We start from the raw sequence: 15604 nt of genomic DNA on the forward strand, positions 1-15604 counted from the left end.
GAACTCACTCTGTAGACCAGGCTGGCCTCGAACTCAAGAAATCCGCCTGCCTCTGCCTCCCAAATGCTAGGATTAAAGGTGTGCACCACCACCGCCTGGCTTATTCTCAGTTTCTTGATGCCATGGCAGATACATTAGTATGGTCTAAAAATACTTTTTGTGTACTGTTGCTATAAAAGCAGAATTAGTCAAAACAAAAGATACTCATTTGCTACGATCAAAGTCACTGGTAAAAGATTATATTTAATCACTAGTGCTATATCCATCAAGTTAGCACATATATATAAGTGAATCATTTTTAATTTACTTTTTTTTGTAAACTTAGAAACAGGGTTTCATCATGTAGCTCTGGCTGTCCTAGAACTTTTTTCTGTAGACTGAGCTGGCTTTGAACTAAAAAATCTGCTTGGCTCTGCCTCCTGAGTACTGGGATTAAAGGTACAGGCTTCTACTCAGAGCCTGAACCATCTTTAAAAAGCAAGTAACGGTTGGCATGGTAGCACAAGAGTAATCTCAGTCAGCACTCAGGAGGCCAAGACAGGAAGACTCAAAGAGTTAGTTACAGCCCAGGGACACAGGGAGACCCTGACTAAAAGACTAACAACATACCTCAAAAGAAAATGAAAAAAATTTAAAACCATATAAATACTAATAAATGATTTAAACAACCTGAGAAATAATTGTTCATGAACTTGTAATATTTCTGAATAATTAACTTTAGCACTTATGTCAAAAATAATATAGCAGGGTGGTAGTGGTAGTACATGCCTTTAATCCCAGCACTCTGGAGGCAAAAACAGGCAATCTCAGTAAGTTTAATGCAAGCCTTGTTTATAGAGTGAGTTTGAGAACAGCCAAGGCTACTAAAAGAAACTCCATCTCAAAAAAACACAAAAATAAGCAAAAGAACAACAACAAAATCAAAATAGCTTATATTAAACTGTGTGTGTGTGTGTGTGTGTGTGTGTGTGTGTGTGTGTGTGTGTGTACACTCACAGGGAATAGAGGTGGGCAATCATATGCAAAGGTCAGATGATAACTCTGTGCAAGCCCATTCTTTCTTCTATCCCATGCATGAGTTCATCAGGCTTGCTTGGCAAGTGCTTTTAGCCTCTAAGTCATCTTTATACACAAAATAACCCCCCCTTGCTTCATTCAGTTACATAATTTCAATCTACATCAACTTATCAAAACTTTTCTGTTCTACTATGTCTTAGTCAACTCAATCAAATATATACATTGTCAATGAAACAGAAGTGACTAAAATAAGGTAACAACTATAATTAGTCTAGATAAGCCAGTTCACTTACCACAGTCCATGATTCTTGCTCTTTAGGCTCTAGAATCGCAGAATTAAAGATTTCTAGTAACTGCTGAAGCCCGCCAGCAGCAACAAACTGTAAGCAATTTGTAAAGATAGGAGGAAATTAGTTATACAGAATAATGATAATCTGTCTTGTTGACTTAGTAAACAAGATTTATAAAATCTTGTGTTTTATTAAAAAAAAATCACTGTCTATAAATAAAATATTAATTTAGCAGGGACAGTGAGATAGGACTTCTCTGTGTAGCTCTGGCTGTCCTGAAACTCACTCTGAAGACCAGGCTGGCTTTAAACTGAAAGATCCACCTGCCTATGCCTCCTATGTGTTATGATTAAAGGTGTGAAAAACACAATTTCTATATATTTGCAGAAATTATTTTAAAAGGTCTTGTTGTAGTTTATAAACATGACTTCAAATTTTAGAAATGGAACCTGAGATACTAAGATGTCCAAATTTCAATGTGTGTTAGAGGACGAGGAGACAATGCTGACAATAGCATGTGATGGACACCAGTACTAAAATAATTAGGCTCAAAATTAGGAGAAACAAAGCATTAAATAATCTCACCTAACATTACTATCATATAGGGTAAAAATGTAATTTTTCACCTACACTTTAAGAGTAAATTAGGCAGAACTAAAGACAAACATAGGTCACTCAGTAAAAGCCTTACCTTGTAAGCCCAGAACAAAATTCAACACTTAAAACCCACCTAAAAACACAATGGTAAGTGCTTGGGGAGACTGAGACAAAAGTGGACCTAGGGTTTGGTGGTCTGTCAGTAAGCTTAACTGATGAGTTCAAAGCCAATGAGACCCCGTCTCAGAGGATGTGTACGGTTAACACTAAAGGATAGCCACTGGCCTCTAAGGATATTGATTCATTCATTCATTCATTCACCCTCCCTCCCTCCTACAGAAGACACAGCAGTAGGAGCAGGAGGCAACTGGTCACATTAGATTTGCAGTCAGGAAGTAGAGAAACAAATACTCCCCTGGCTCCTCCCCCTTTTACATTTTTATTCAGTTCAGGACACCATCTGGAGACTGTGTCACACATTTGGGCTAAGTCTTTCATTCTCATTATAGCCTCTTTGGAAACTCTCTCACATGCAGTCTAAGGACTATTTTTCCTAGGTGATCCTAAATCCAAACAAGCTGACCATGGAGATGAACCACCATAGGCTGTCATCTGGAGCTTCACCAATAATGGCCTTCTTTCTCATACTGGGTCCTAGTGGAACAACTGGCATCTCTGCCACAGACACTTTTGCACATGTGAACACCATCAATGGTTTCTTCAACAATAGGTACAATCTCCTTTTTATCTGTATTTTGGCCGCTGGAGACCACTTACAACAACCCTGTCCCCCAGGGCCTGGACATTGGCCCCTACTTTTGAGTCTCTCTTGCTGGATGGGACTCAGAACTCTTTAAGAGCATTAGGCCTGGTGACAGGTGCTCATCCCCTTGGTACTTCCAAGCCCCACTGCTGGCGACTTCCTTTGCTATCTCATAGTTAACTGCAGTCTCGAACAGCCCCCACCCTCCTCAAGCAGAAGACCATGAAGCTGGCTGATGAGTCAGTCCTTGAAGCACAAGGACTGACTACATTTGAGTGGGCAGCTGCCATATCCCATCTCCCTTTCGCTGGAGCATCTGCTGATTATTCAGAGGCCACTATCTAGAAGTCTCCACTATCCTTCAAGCGGCTTAAAAGCTTCCTATCTGTCTTACATTGTATTCAGCCATTCACGTCACATGCACACAGTCATGCAAGCAAGCATGCACACTACCATTCTCGACCCAGCAACTAACTCTCTTGTCTAAGGAACTGAGGTTCTTATACAAAGGATTATATTCATCTCTAACTCCAGTTCAAAGAGATATGGAAAGCCTTCAATTAGCCTCCACAAGCACTACATATATGCAAGCAAATACTTAAAAACATAAAACTAAAATACATCTTTAAAAAATCCTAAAGATAATAATTATAGAACCCCAGAAGTACTTTCCTCAATCTTTTACAAAGCAATTATGATCAAACCTTGCAAGTCCAGGAATTTTTACTGTTTTCCACTTGATCTTCACTTGAGTCATCAGAATCTGGATAAAGATCACTGTAACTTCCCTGTGTGAAAGGGAAAAGTATAAAAAAGGGAGGTTATCAGAAGAAAAAATTATTCTAGAATGAAATAATAGTATGACTTGGAATTGTGTAAGAAAAGTCTTTAATGATAATACTGGATCTGTAATTACCGTTGACTCTCTTCTTATTCTTCTGTTAGGTTTTCCTAGTGCTTCAATAATTTCAAGAGCATATAACAACTTATGAGCACTCTTAATTTTGAGAAGTTCCTTCCAATTAAGTCCATCATTGCTCTTAAATTACAAAAAGAAAAACAGGTTTAGCAAGACAACTTCCTAGTAATTCTCTGAGGTCCTAAAACTCATAAAAATGAACACTACGATGAAACACAGATACTATATACTTTAAAAACATCAAAATATAAGATGATAAGGACCAGAAAAGGTACTGGCAGCATGTGTAAAGCACAAACCAATCATTAGATATTGTTAAAATATAAGATTTTATCAAAAAAGCACAGAAAAAAGAATTAAATTAGAAATTGCTGTTTCTGGGGGCTGGTAAGATGGCTCAGCAGGTAAGAGCACTGACTGCGCTTCCAGAGGTCCTGAGTTCAAATCCCAGCAACTACAAGGTGGCTCACAACCACCCATAATGAGATCTGACACCCTCTTCTGGTGTGTCTAAACACAGCTACAGTGTACTTACATATAATAAATAAGTCTTAAAAAAGAAAAGAAAAGAAATTGATATTTCCACTATTAATATGAACGAATGTTTGCATAATACATAGCTTTGAAATGATCTTCCTTGATGAAACCCCTTGTTATGTAGCTTTTACAAGCATTCTAGGTATGGAGGCACACACCTTTTATCTCAGTGCTTGGCAAAGGAAGGCAGATCTTAGTTCAAGGACAACCTAGGATACAAGATGATTTCCATGCCAACCAGGGCTACATAGTCAGTCCCTGCCTCCAAAGGAGGGTAGGTAATGTTTTCATCCCTCAAAGAGGGAAGGGAAAGATGACTAAGAGGTTAAGAATACATATGGCTCTTGTGGTTCCCAGAACTAATGTAGGGTTACTAAAAACCACTTGTAACTCCCAGTCCTGGGGATCCAACACCCTCTAGCATAAAACTTTTTGTAAAGTAATCTTTCATTGTACAGACATTCTACAATGATATCCAACACTTTCTATACATAATCTGATACTTATAGAAGAAACATTAACTATGTATTAAATTCTGTTGCCTTGTTTTCTCAATTGGATCTAAATAAGGTCTGATGAATGTTACTTCATCACATTATATTTATCTCAATTTTACTAGTTTTGTTGTCAAAAACCAATATTCAAAACATGTAAATTTTTAAAAACCTTATCAATAAAAGCACTACTCTGGGGCTGGAGAGATGGCTCAGTATTTAAAAGTACTTATTGCTCTTGAAGGGGACTCAGATTCAATTCCTAGCACCCAATGGCAGCTCACAGTCATCCATAACTCTAGTTCCAGGGTACCCAACACCTTCTTCTGGTTTCTGCAGGGCCAGGCACACACATTGTGCACAGACATATATGTAAGCAACACATTCATACACGTAATAAATGTTTTTTAAAAAGGCAAATTCCTATTTTTCTAAAGGCAATTTAACAAAAGGTCACTTTCATTTTACTTATTATGTTACATAATTTCAAAAACAAATGGATATTTAAATTGACTCTATTTTCTTATTAAATTAGCAAAAGGAGGTTGCTGAGATAGCTTGATCAGTAACATATTGACCAGAAGAACATAAAGATATGATTTTGGATCCCGAGTACCCTTTGAAAAAGTTGAGCATGGCTGTCACGTCTGTATTACTGACATCGAGAGGGCAGAGATAGGAGAAGACATACACTCAAGGGTCAACTTAGCCTAATTAGTTCAACGAGAAGACTGGGGAGGGTGGGTGGAGCAGGAATAATGATGATGATATCCATCGATGACCTAGCCTCCTTATATCTATGGACAAAGCTGTGGGCTCACCTGCTCATCTGAGATATTCTGGAATGCCATCAGCATGTTTGGACAAGTAGGAAGAAGCATCAGCAACTCCCAGACACGCCTTGAAAGATTTTCTGCATGAAGATGAAGTTCTTCACATTTTAAACTCTACATAAAATAAGAACACTATTTTATCAAGATAGATCAGAAGAAATAAAAAATTTAACTTCAATTTTAAGAACAGTTTTGCAAAGATTTCCTAGCTTCACTTTTAAAAATGTCTGAAAATTTAATACTATGGTTCTCAGAGTAAATGTAGTCAAGAAAATAATTAGGCAGAAGTAGTAATTTTTCGACTGCTCATCAACATTCTCTTTTTTTGTTTGTTTGTTTTTATGTATGAGAGCTCTGCTGCATGTATACCTCCAGGCCAGAGGAAGGCATCAGATCCCTTTATAGATAGTCATGAGCCACCATGTGGGTACTGGGAGTTCAAACTCAGGACCTCAGCAAGAGCAGCCAGTGCTCTTAACTGCTCTGCCATCTCTCCAGCCCCTCAGCATTTTTTATATTCTGATCCCAAGGAACTTTTGAAATAGAAGTTTAACCTTTTGTTTCATAATTTCCATGTCACTTTCTTATTTCTTCACAGATTATCATTCTATGTACAACAAAACCTCACTAAATTAAATTCTGACCTATCTGTGAAGAGATTAAAGGAAAGCATAATCTTTAATGAACCTGGCTTTTGCCATTATCATTTGATAAAACTTAAGTTGAATAAGGTAAGCAAATAAAATACAAACTAGAAAAAGGATGTTTTCAAAAGCACATTTAAAAAGCAAGTTTTTATCCACTGCCCAAGTAAGGCAGCACTGCACAAAGAAATTTACAGCAAAAAGATAAAACCTACTGCCCTGGTATTTTCCATTGAGTATAAGCGAATTTATAATTATACTGCTACTACTATAACCATAATTACCAGTATTAATGAAATACACTGAATACCAAAGAAATATTCTGTAATAACAAAGATCTAATGACAATCATTTTACATAGCTACTATAAAGTGGCCCCCTGGATATTTTGGTTCTAGGATCTATAAGCACTCCATCATCTATAATTGCATACGTTCATTATATAAAAGGTATGGTAAAGCTTTGTAAGCTGTGGTGCATGTCTATATATTCCCAGCATCCAGGGAGCTGAAGGAGGAGTTTTAGTTTAAGGTCAAGTTGGGTCTTCTAGTAATATCCTGTCTAGAGTTGTAGGGACAGAAGGTGGGGTGTGGGGGAGAGAAGACTATGCAGAAAGATAACAAGTTCAATCAAGGTCAGCCTCAGCTACATACTGAATTTGAAAGCAGCCTGGTCCACATGAGACCCAGTATCAAAAATCTAAATAAGAAACAGCAAAAAATGTCTTAGCAGATAAACATGCCTGAGGACCTGAGTTCCAACTTAATGTTTGTTGGAAATTTTCAGTCCTTGGCTGAAATTGTTAATGGGGAAAATATAAATATGACAATTGTATGGACTAATTTTGAAAACAAGGGAATTTTAGAACAGGGAGTCTACAGCAAACTTTCCTTTTTACAGCCCTGATGAAGACACTAAGGCAATCCCAGAGTCATTCTTCTGAATCTGTGGGTAGAATGTGACAGAGCTCCATAATCAAACTGAATCCACAACGGGTGAGATATTTCAGTAGGTAAAAGGTGCTTACCACCAAGGACAATGACTTGAGTTTCATTCCCAGGACCTACATGGTGGAAACAGAGAACCAACTCTTGCAAACTGTTCTCTGACCTCCACATTTGTACTATGATAGACGAATGCAATGCACACAGACACAGACAGAGACACATACACAGACACACACAATGACACATACACATACACACATACACACACACACACACACACGAGAGAGAGAAAGAAAGAGAGGCAGAGAGAGAGAGAGAGACTGAGAAAGAGAGAAAGAGAGAGAGAAAGAGAAAAAGAGAAAAAGAGAGAAAGAGAGAGAGAGAGATGACTCTGCTGGTAACACCTGTCATGGCCGGTAGATAGGCATATGATTTGAATTAGAACCCTAGGACATTCATTGTAGGACAGAACTGATTCCCACAGGTTGTCCTCTGATCTTTGTGAATGTAGTAAGCACAGATTAAGACACAAATAAGTAAATGTATTAAAGGGATTAAAATTATTAAAGATACAGACTTTATTCTAAGTGTAAAAGTGGATCTGAAGAAGAATTCAAAATTATGCAAATAAGATTCTGTTATGAATTAAAAGATCCTACAATATAAGACAGGATAAATGTACCCTAAAACAGAAAAAATATCATTTTATTGATAAAACAAGTATTTCATGGGAGATTGCTAGTGGTTGGTATACTCTGTGTTCGATGTTGTGGATTACTTATTGATCAAGACTAGTGTAGCCCCGATGAAGGTTCCCAACAAGTCAAAATATAGGACTGTTCCTGTCTTAGGTTGTAGCGTCTACCTGTGGTCTTTGTTTTCTCTAGTACACCCTTCCAAGGTATCACCTAAGCATGAACAACCCAGAGAAAGACCTCAAACTTTCGCCAGGGTAGTAAAGCATTTTCTAGATATATATAGTAAAGGCTACAACCTCCCCTTCTGTCCTTATCTAAATTATGCTACACTCACAATCTTCAAACTTCAAAAGTGACATTCACATCTCAGAAAAATCCATTAATGGCTTTCCTCATTCCAATCAGCAGTTTAAAACCAAACAAACAAAAATCTTTGTCAACACATGAAAATTTGTGTTCCTTCCTGTTTGCTATCAATAAATATTATATAGAAAGAAGGCCAGATGTGGTGACCCATGTCTTTAACTTGGACTCAGGAGGCAAACGAGTTCAAAGCTGGCATGATCTACATACTGTACTCTAGGACATTGGGTATAGACAGAGAAATGCTATCTCTAAAAGCAAGCAAACAAACAAACAAACAAAGTAGTCATATATAACAAAAAAGCCATGAGTTTACTATCATTTTTTGACAATCTGAAAAATGTGACTATTTGTAATAAGAAACAGCTTTGGGAATATGTAACCTGAAGAGGATACCTCTTATAGCCAGGCATGAATCCCAGGGGAGTGATAGAGACACCACACCTTACCCACAAAATTTTCAACCCAAAATTTGTCTGATCTACAAGAAATGCAGGGAATGGGGATGAAGCAGAGACTGCAGGAATGACTAACCAATAGCCAGTCCAACTTGAGATCCATCCCATGGGCAAGCACGAATCCCTGACCAATTCCTGTGTGAGGCTACATACATCAGACAGTGGAAAAAGATAGACAGATTTACAGCCAAACAGTGAGCCGGGGACTCTTATGGAAGAGTTGGGGGAAAAACTGAAGGGGATAGGAATTACACAGAAAGAACAACAGAGTCAATTAACCTGGATGCTTAGGGCTCTCAGAGACTGAACCACCAACCAAAGAGCATACACAGACTGGACCTAGGTCTCCATCCACATATGTAGCAGATGTGCAGCTTACTGTTTATGTGGGTCCTCAACAACTGGAGTGGGAGCTACCCCACAAGCTATGGGATATGTTCTTCTAGCTGGGATGTCTTGTCTGGCCTCAGTGGAAAAGGATGCACCTAGCTCCACAGAAACTTTTTGTACCAAAGGGAGGCTTTGTTTTAACCTTCTTAGAAGAGAAGGATAGAAGGAGGTAGGGGGTAAGGATTCTGTGAGAGAGGTTGACAGGGAGGGGAGCAGTGATTGGGATGTAACATGAATAAAATTTCATTAATTTTTAAAAAGGAATGTAAATAATAAAGACCTTAAGATAGTCATTATAAAACCCACTAGATTAAAAACAAACTCAAAAAGGCACAGTGGAGAGTGCTGGAGTCTCACTGTTCAGTAGAAAAGGAAGTGGGAGACTGCACTGGGAGGCCAGCCTCAGGTACAAAAATAGAAGTGAGAAAGTAGAGAAGTATATGGAATTAAGTTGTTTCCTTCTCATCTTCAACTGACAACATTCAAACATGTATTCTTCACTTTAAGTGGAATCAAAGTAATTGCTCAAGCCAGAAACATATACCATTATTTCTACATTCCCCTCCTTAAAGACTCACTTTGTCTTCTTTTAAATCTCCCACAAGGTGACTGTTTCTAACTTCTATCACATTTTGTCCACCATTGCCATGCTATTCTAGAGCACTTCCAATTCTTACCTGGACAAGTGTGTTAAGTCTTACAACCTCTGGAACTTGCCAAGCAAGCACACTTCATTTAACTACACAAACACTAGAACGTCTATGCTTCTGCCTCTACTCTGGAAAACACGGGAAGTGTTCCCTTGCTCAGAAACTGTGCATCACTTCAGTCTGCCTCCCTTCCTAATACTAGCCCTTTCTCTCCACTCCCCCATGCCCATCCACAAGCTCTAACCTTGTCTTGAGTAAGTGATTCTAAGAAATGACTTCCAGGTAAGATTACTAATCCTCAGCTGGGACAGCCACAAGGTTGAGATGTAAAGCTGTGCCTCACAACCAACTAACAAGCAAGTAAGCAAGTAAGAAGATAAGCAAGACTGAGACAGCTACTAGATACATGAGATACACCTATAACTGCACTCGAAAGGCCCAGACAGGAGGGCTCCAAGTTCAATCAAGTTCAGACTGCACAACACAAGTGAGACTTTTAGCAAATCCATAGCAATAATAAAATAGAGAGACTGCTACATGCAGATCATTTCTCATCCTCATAGCTAGTTCCCTCTCATTCCTCTAATTCAGATTTTGGGTGGTCTCACAGAAACCATCCCAAACCAAGTAACATACACGTGGTTTACTTTCACTTGGGTTCCCCTAATTAACTGAATGGCAGATTTTAGACTTAAACATATTTTATCTGAAAAATATCTATGTTAGCTTACTTGTAAGGCATGTCACTATCTGTCTCCCATAACTGACTCAATGAAGTCTAAAACTGATTATTTTGTAAACAATACCATTATTATTGCCTAGGTAAATAACCAACAAACAAGTAATTCCTAAGCAAACAAAAGAAAACATCCCTGCAGAAAAAACTTTTTTTTTTAAAAAAAGGCTGGCCAGTAGTGGCACGTGCCCTTAACCCCAGCACTTGGGAGGCAGAGGCAGGAGGATCTGTCTGTCAATTCCAGGACTGCCAAAAGCTGCACAGAGAAACCTTGTCCTGAGAAACAAAAAACTAAACAAATACAAAGGCTCCTAGGCTTCACTGCTGAGAGATTAGAAAATTACTTCTCAATAGAAACATAAAATCTATGGGAAAGAAATATGAGCATTACCTCACTGTCATCGACTGCCACTTTTCCTGAGGGTGGTTTAAATGAAGCAAGCATTTCTAATAAGTCAAAAAGAGTAGTTAAATGAGGTTCTTGTAACAGCAAAAGCATTGGAATGTTGTCCTTCTGAGGTGGTGGGAGGCAAGATGCAGGCAGTTGAACACCTTCTCCTTTTCTCTCTCTTCTTGGTGCACCCAAAGATACAAATACCATCTACAAAAGAGAGAGATAAAGGAAAAAGAGAAATAGGTCCACATGGGAATCCATCCCATATATTGTCACCAGACCCAGACACAATGGTAGATGCCAACAAGTGCTTGCTGACAGGAGTTTAATATACCTGTCTCCTGAGAGGCTCTTCCTGAGCCTGACAAATACAGAGGTGGATGCTCGCAACCAATCACTGGACTGAGCACGTGGGTCCCTAATGGAGGAGTTAAGCAAAGGGACTGAAGGAGCTGAAGGGGTTTGCAACCCCATAGGAAGAACAACAATATCAACCAACCAGACCCACCCAGAGCTCCAGAGACTAAACCACCAACCAAAGAGCACACATGGAGAAGACCATGGCTTCAGCTGCTTATGTAGCAGAGATGACCTTGTTGGACATCTACAAGAAGAAAGGCCCTTTGTCCTGTGAAGGCTCGCTGCCCCAGTGTAGAGAGGATGCCAGGGCAGGGAGGCCGGAGTGAGTGTGTGTGTGGGGGCACACCATCATAGAAGCAAGAGGGGGATAGGATAGGAGATTTTCAGGGGGTGAGTAGGGGAATCAGGAAAGAGGATAACATTTGAAATGTAAATAATGAAAATATCCAATAAAAAAAGAAAGAAAATAATAAAATTGAGATATAACTCTATTTATAATTTTAATGTACACTATTAAGAATTATTTAACCAGACTTCAATTATTAACTTTCAGGGAAAAATACATAAAACTCAAATGATAATTTACTTATGTACCTGCATATCTTTAAAACCAAGCTCATGAAGTGCTTTTTCATCATAGTCTGTTGTTAATTCATGTCCAGATGAGATCATCCTGACAGGCCCCATGAGGCCACCTTGAAAACAACAGAAATGGGAAGAAAACTGTTAATGACATTTGCTAACAATGATATAAGAGAGCAAAACATTCACTGTTCATTAAACTTAAATATGTAACTCCAGAGAAGCAGAGATAAGAGCATGCATGCTTCCTAAGTGTTTTCTATTGTCTTTAATTACCTAGGTAGTTCAAGATACAAATTATCTTTTTAGCACTAGTATAACTAGAGCAATCCCTGAATTTTCGTAACAATAGAACAGTGTCATATTGTTATGACAAGACAGCAAGAACCTTCTCAGAACTTATGCATTTCTATCAGTATGTGTAGAGAACTCAGATTTCTTTTGGGTTTTTTTGTTTTTGTTTTTAAAGACAGGGTTTCTCTGTATAGTCCTGGCTGTCCTGAAACTCACTCTGTAGACCAGGCAGGCCTCGAACTCAGAAATCCACCTGGCTCTGCCTCCCAAGTGCTGGGATTAAAGGCGTGCGCTACCACTGCCTGGCAAGAACTCAGATTTCTTAATGCATCCGCTGCACAAAAAACAAAACAAGGGCTGGTGAGATGGCTCAGCAGGGAAGAGCACCGACTGCTCTTCGGAAGGTCATGAGTTCAAATCCCAGCAACCACATGGTGGCTCACAACCACCCATAATGAGATCTGACGCCCTCGTCTGGTGCGTCTGAAGACAGCTACAGTGTACTTACATATAATAATGATTAAAACAAACAAACAAACAAAAAAACAAAAAAAACAAAAACAACAAAAAATACCAGTATTTCAACTGTGCACCCCTCCATTTTCTAACAAGAACAAAACACAGCAAATATTATAAAATAATAACCAATATGTTGTGTAGAGAAAAAAAAATATACCCTTCAAGATCTATCAGATTATTCAATAACCTAATATTAAAAGATCAATGACTTTGTTCAATAAACTTAGCACAGGTAATTTAAGTCTGTTGTAGCTTATCTATCCCCCTGACTTCAGTTCCCACACCCTCCCCCTACTTAACAATCTGTGCTTCAGCTAACAGGCTCCATGCTTTTCTCATTTAGAGACAGTATTTCACGATAAAGGAAAGAGACTACATCTCTCTGTGTGCACCAGGCTGACCTTGAAATCAGAGATAAATGTACCTCGTCCTCCCGAGTGATTGGAAAAAGGACTGTGCTGCCCTGCTCAGCTCCTTGCTCTTCCTATAAAATGTATTAGCCAACCTAAAGAAATAAAATGTCTGCCCCAGAAGTTCTCAGAGCATATAGCTTGATTTTCCTCGAGGGACTCAGAAGGAGAGCTTCTGCCTAACCATAAATGTGAAAGCACCCACCTCATTATTATCCCTTTAGTCTATGTTAGTTTTCCTTAAAAAGCATGTCTTTCCTCAACAAAATACAAAATCAAAAATTCAGTTTCAACCAGGGCACATTTCTTTTTCTTAAACTTACTAGTGGATTCCAGCCACGAAACATAGTAGACACTGCAAATAATTACTATATAGTCAATGACTGTACAACAACAACAACAACAACAATAATGTTTAATTGGAAAATAAAACAGAATTACTAAATGTAACGTAATATAATGAAACATTAGTGTTGGTTTTTGCTCTATTTTTAAGTTAAATAGGATTTCACTATGAAGCCAAGGTCCCTGGCACAGTTTCTTACATATGGGATTATACCCATGTGCCACCACACACAGTTGGCATAGTCAAATTTTATCTGGTGTGATTGAGTGACTGCTTGATCACAGTTCTAGAGAAAAAAACAAGCCTTTCTCATGTGAAACGGGTATTCTACCCTTAGGTGAACACCAATCTTGAATGTTATTGAGATAGAAACTCAATTTTGAAAGTATCAATTATTTTCAAGAATAATGAGTAAAACAGGCCAAGCAGTGGTAGCACACACCTTTAATCCCAGCACTTGGAAGGCAGGAGGATTTCTGAGTTAGAGACCAGCTTGGCCTCTACTGAGTAGAGTAAGTTCCAGGGCAGCCAGGACTATACAGAGAAACCCTGTATCAATAACACCCACCACCCCAAAGAAAGGACAATTTCTTTACAATAATGGCACTTGACATTTCTATTTTGATTGTGGTAGCAAGGCTGGGGATTAAACTTTGGACCTTGAACAATTTAGGCAAGTGCGATACCAAACTGGCTACAGAAACAACCCCAATAATAATAATAAAAGTTGTCAATTTCTTTTCCACTTTATACCAAGAAAACTTAATACAGGAAAACATTCATTTTTAACACTAAGATTGAATCTGGCAATTTTCTTTGTGAGAGTATAAATGCCATATAGTTAAACTAACATGTAGCCTTTGCTAGGTTTCAAAAATTTCTTTTGAAAGAGGTGGGCATCCTGGGTATTGATCTGGGATCTCAGGTGTGCAAAAATAAGTTCTTTACCACTGAGCTAGAGCCCTGATTTTTTTTATCCTAAAAATTGCATAACAATTCTGGCAAGATCTCTTGCCTTAAAAAAAATTATCATGTAAAACATGATGGCTCATACCTATTACCCTAGCACTTATGAGACTGAGACAAAGACAGAAACTGATCCAAGTTTTGGGTTTCACAGTAATACAGACTGTCAAGCATGAAAAAAAAAAATTAAGACCTTTTTAAACTAATATTTTGATGCAAAAATAAATAAATCTTTACTAAAACTGTTAGGTTATAGGGTCAATATATAAAAGGTGCTTGCTAATAAGGATGACAGTCTGAGTTTAATACCTGAAACAAACATGGTTGAAAGAGAAAACAGATCTTTACAAAATGTCCTTTGACCTCCACAAGCATGCTCTGGTATGTGATCCCCACAGAATATATACACATAAATAGGCCTAATAAAAATATTTTAAAATAACTTTAAGGCCAAGTAATATAGAGAACACCTTTAATCCCATCTCTCAGGTAGCAGAGGTAAGGGGATCTGAGTCTGAGGCCAGCCTGGTCTACACAGCGAAAACCAAGGCTATGTAATGAAATTCTATCTTAAACAAACAAAAACTTAATTAACTCTAATTCATATACTGTATGCAGACTCATAAGAAATATCCAGAGTAACAATCCAAAAGGTAAGCCAGTATTTGAAGGTACAGGAAAGCCCTTTACTAGGAAAAAGACAAAAAAGGAGCTTCCAAAAATAATCTCACTCTTAATCTGAGCAACATGAGTTTCCGTTTTATGTTATTTTCACACAGTATTCTTTATATATAACCATTTAAGTCTGTTAAGTGGTCCAAGAATGTCTCAATGATTATATGAGGGAGAGTGGTTCCTACTCATCTGCACATCTGCTTGTGTGTGTGCCTGTTCAGGACACAGGTTCACTTTTGAAGCTGTCTTCTTCACTCTCCAAATTAAGAATCCCTTAGCAAAATTTAAATACTTTAGTATTCCACAGCTAAACATACACAGAACAACACTTATGTCCAAAAGTGTTTCAAATTTCAGAATTTTCCACCTTTTGAAGCACATGCACCCTTCAGTTATTAAGCATCCCTAATCCAAAACCTCTATATTACACATCTGATTGGATAAAACTAGAACCAGCAGTAAATAGACAAGAAAGGTCATCAACAATTAAAAGTGTTTATCACATCAATTCCAAATCATTTTTATGATCACATTAAAAAGCCTAAAGAGATTTGCATTTTTCTACATGTTAACCTCCAGTTGAGCCAGCACGATCTGTTGAGAATGCTGTCTTTTTTCCACTGGATGGCTTTAGCTCCTCTGTCAAAGATTAAGTGACCATAAGTGCGTGGGTTCAATTCTGGGTCTTCAATTCTGTTCCATAGATCTACCTGCCTGTCACT

General features: G+C 38.2%; 1 protein-coding gene across 6 annotated transcripts in view; it reads right to left on the minus strand.

Annotated features, from left to right (window-relative positions):
• The window catches only part of Usp34 (ubiquitin specific peptidase 34), a 191979-nt gene that overhangs the window by 82644 nt on the left and 93731 nt on the right, over window positions 1-15604 (minus strand). For 4 of the 6 annotated variants that reach the window (XM_031342435.1, XM_031342437.1, XM_031342436.1 and 1 more), the window contains 7 exons: window positions 11685-11785; window positions 10728-10937; window positions 7122-7157; window positions 5439-5564; window positions 3584-3706; window positions 3372-3455; window positions 1311-1397 (listed from right to left, as the gene is read on the minus strand). In XM_031342435.1, coding sequence (XP_031198295.1) covers window positions 1311-1397; window positions 3372-3455; window positions 3584-3706; window positions 5439-5564; window positions 7122-7157; window positions 10728-10937; window positions 11685-11785 — 767 coding nt within the window. The remainder of the gene's footprint in view (window positions 1-1310; window positions 1398-3371; window positions 3456-3583; window positions 3707-5438; window positions 5565-7121; window positions 7158-10727; window positions 10938-11684; window positions 11786-15604) is intronic. The other 2 variants (XM_031342440.1, XM_031342439.1) reach the window with 1 other exon arrangement.

The sequence above is a fragment of the Mastomys coucha genome, unplaced genomic scaffold (genome assembly GCF_008632895.1).
Source record: "Mastomys coucha isolate ucsf_1 unplaced genomic scaffold, UCSF_Mcou_1 pScaffold22, whole genome shotgun sequence".
Taxonomy (NCBI): Eukaryota; Metazoa; Chordata; class Mammalia; order Rodentia; family Muridae; genus Mastomys; species Mastomys coucha.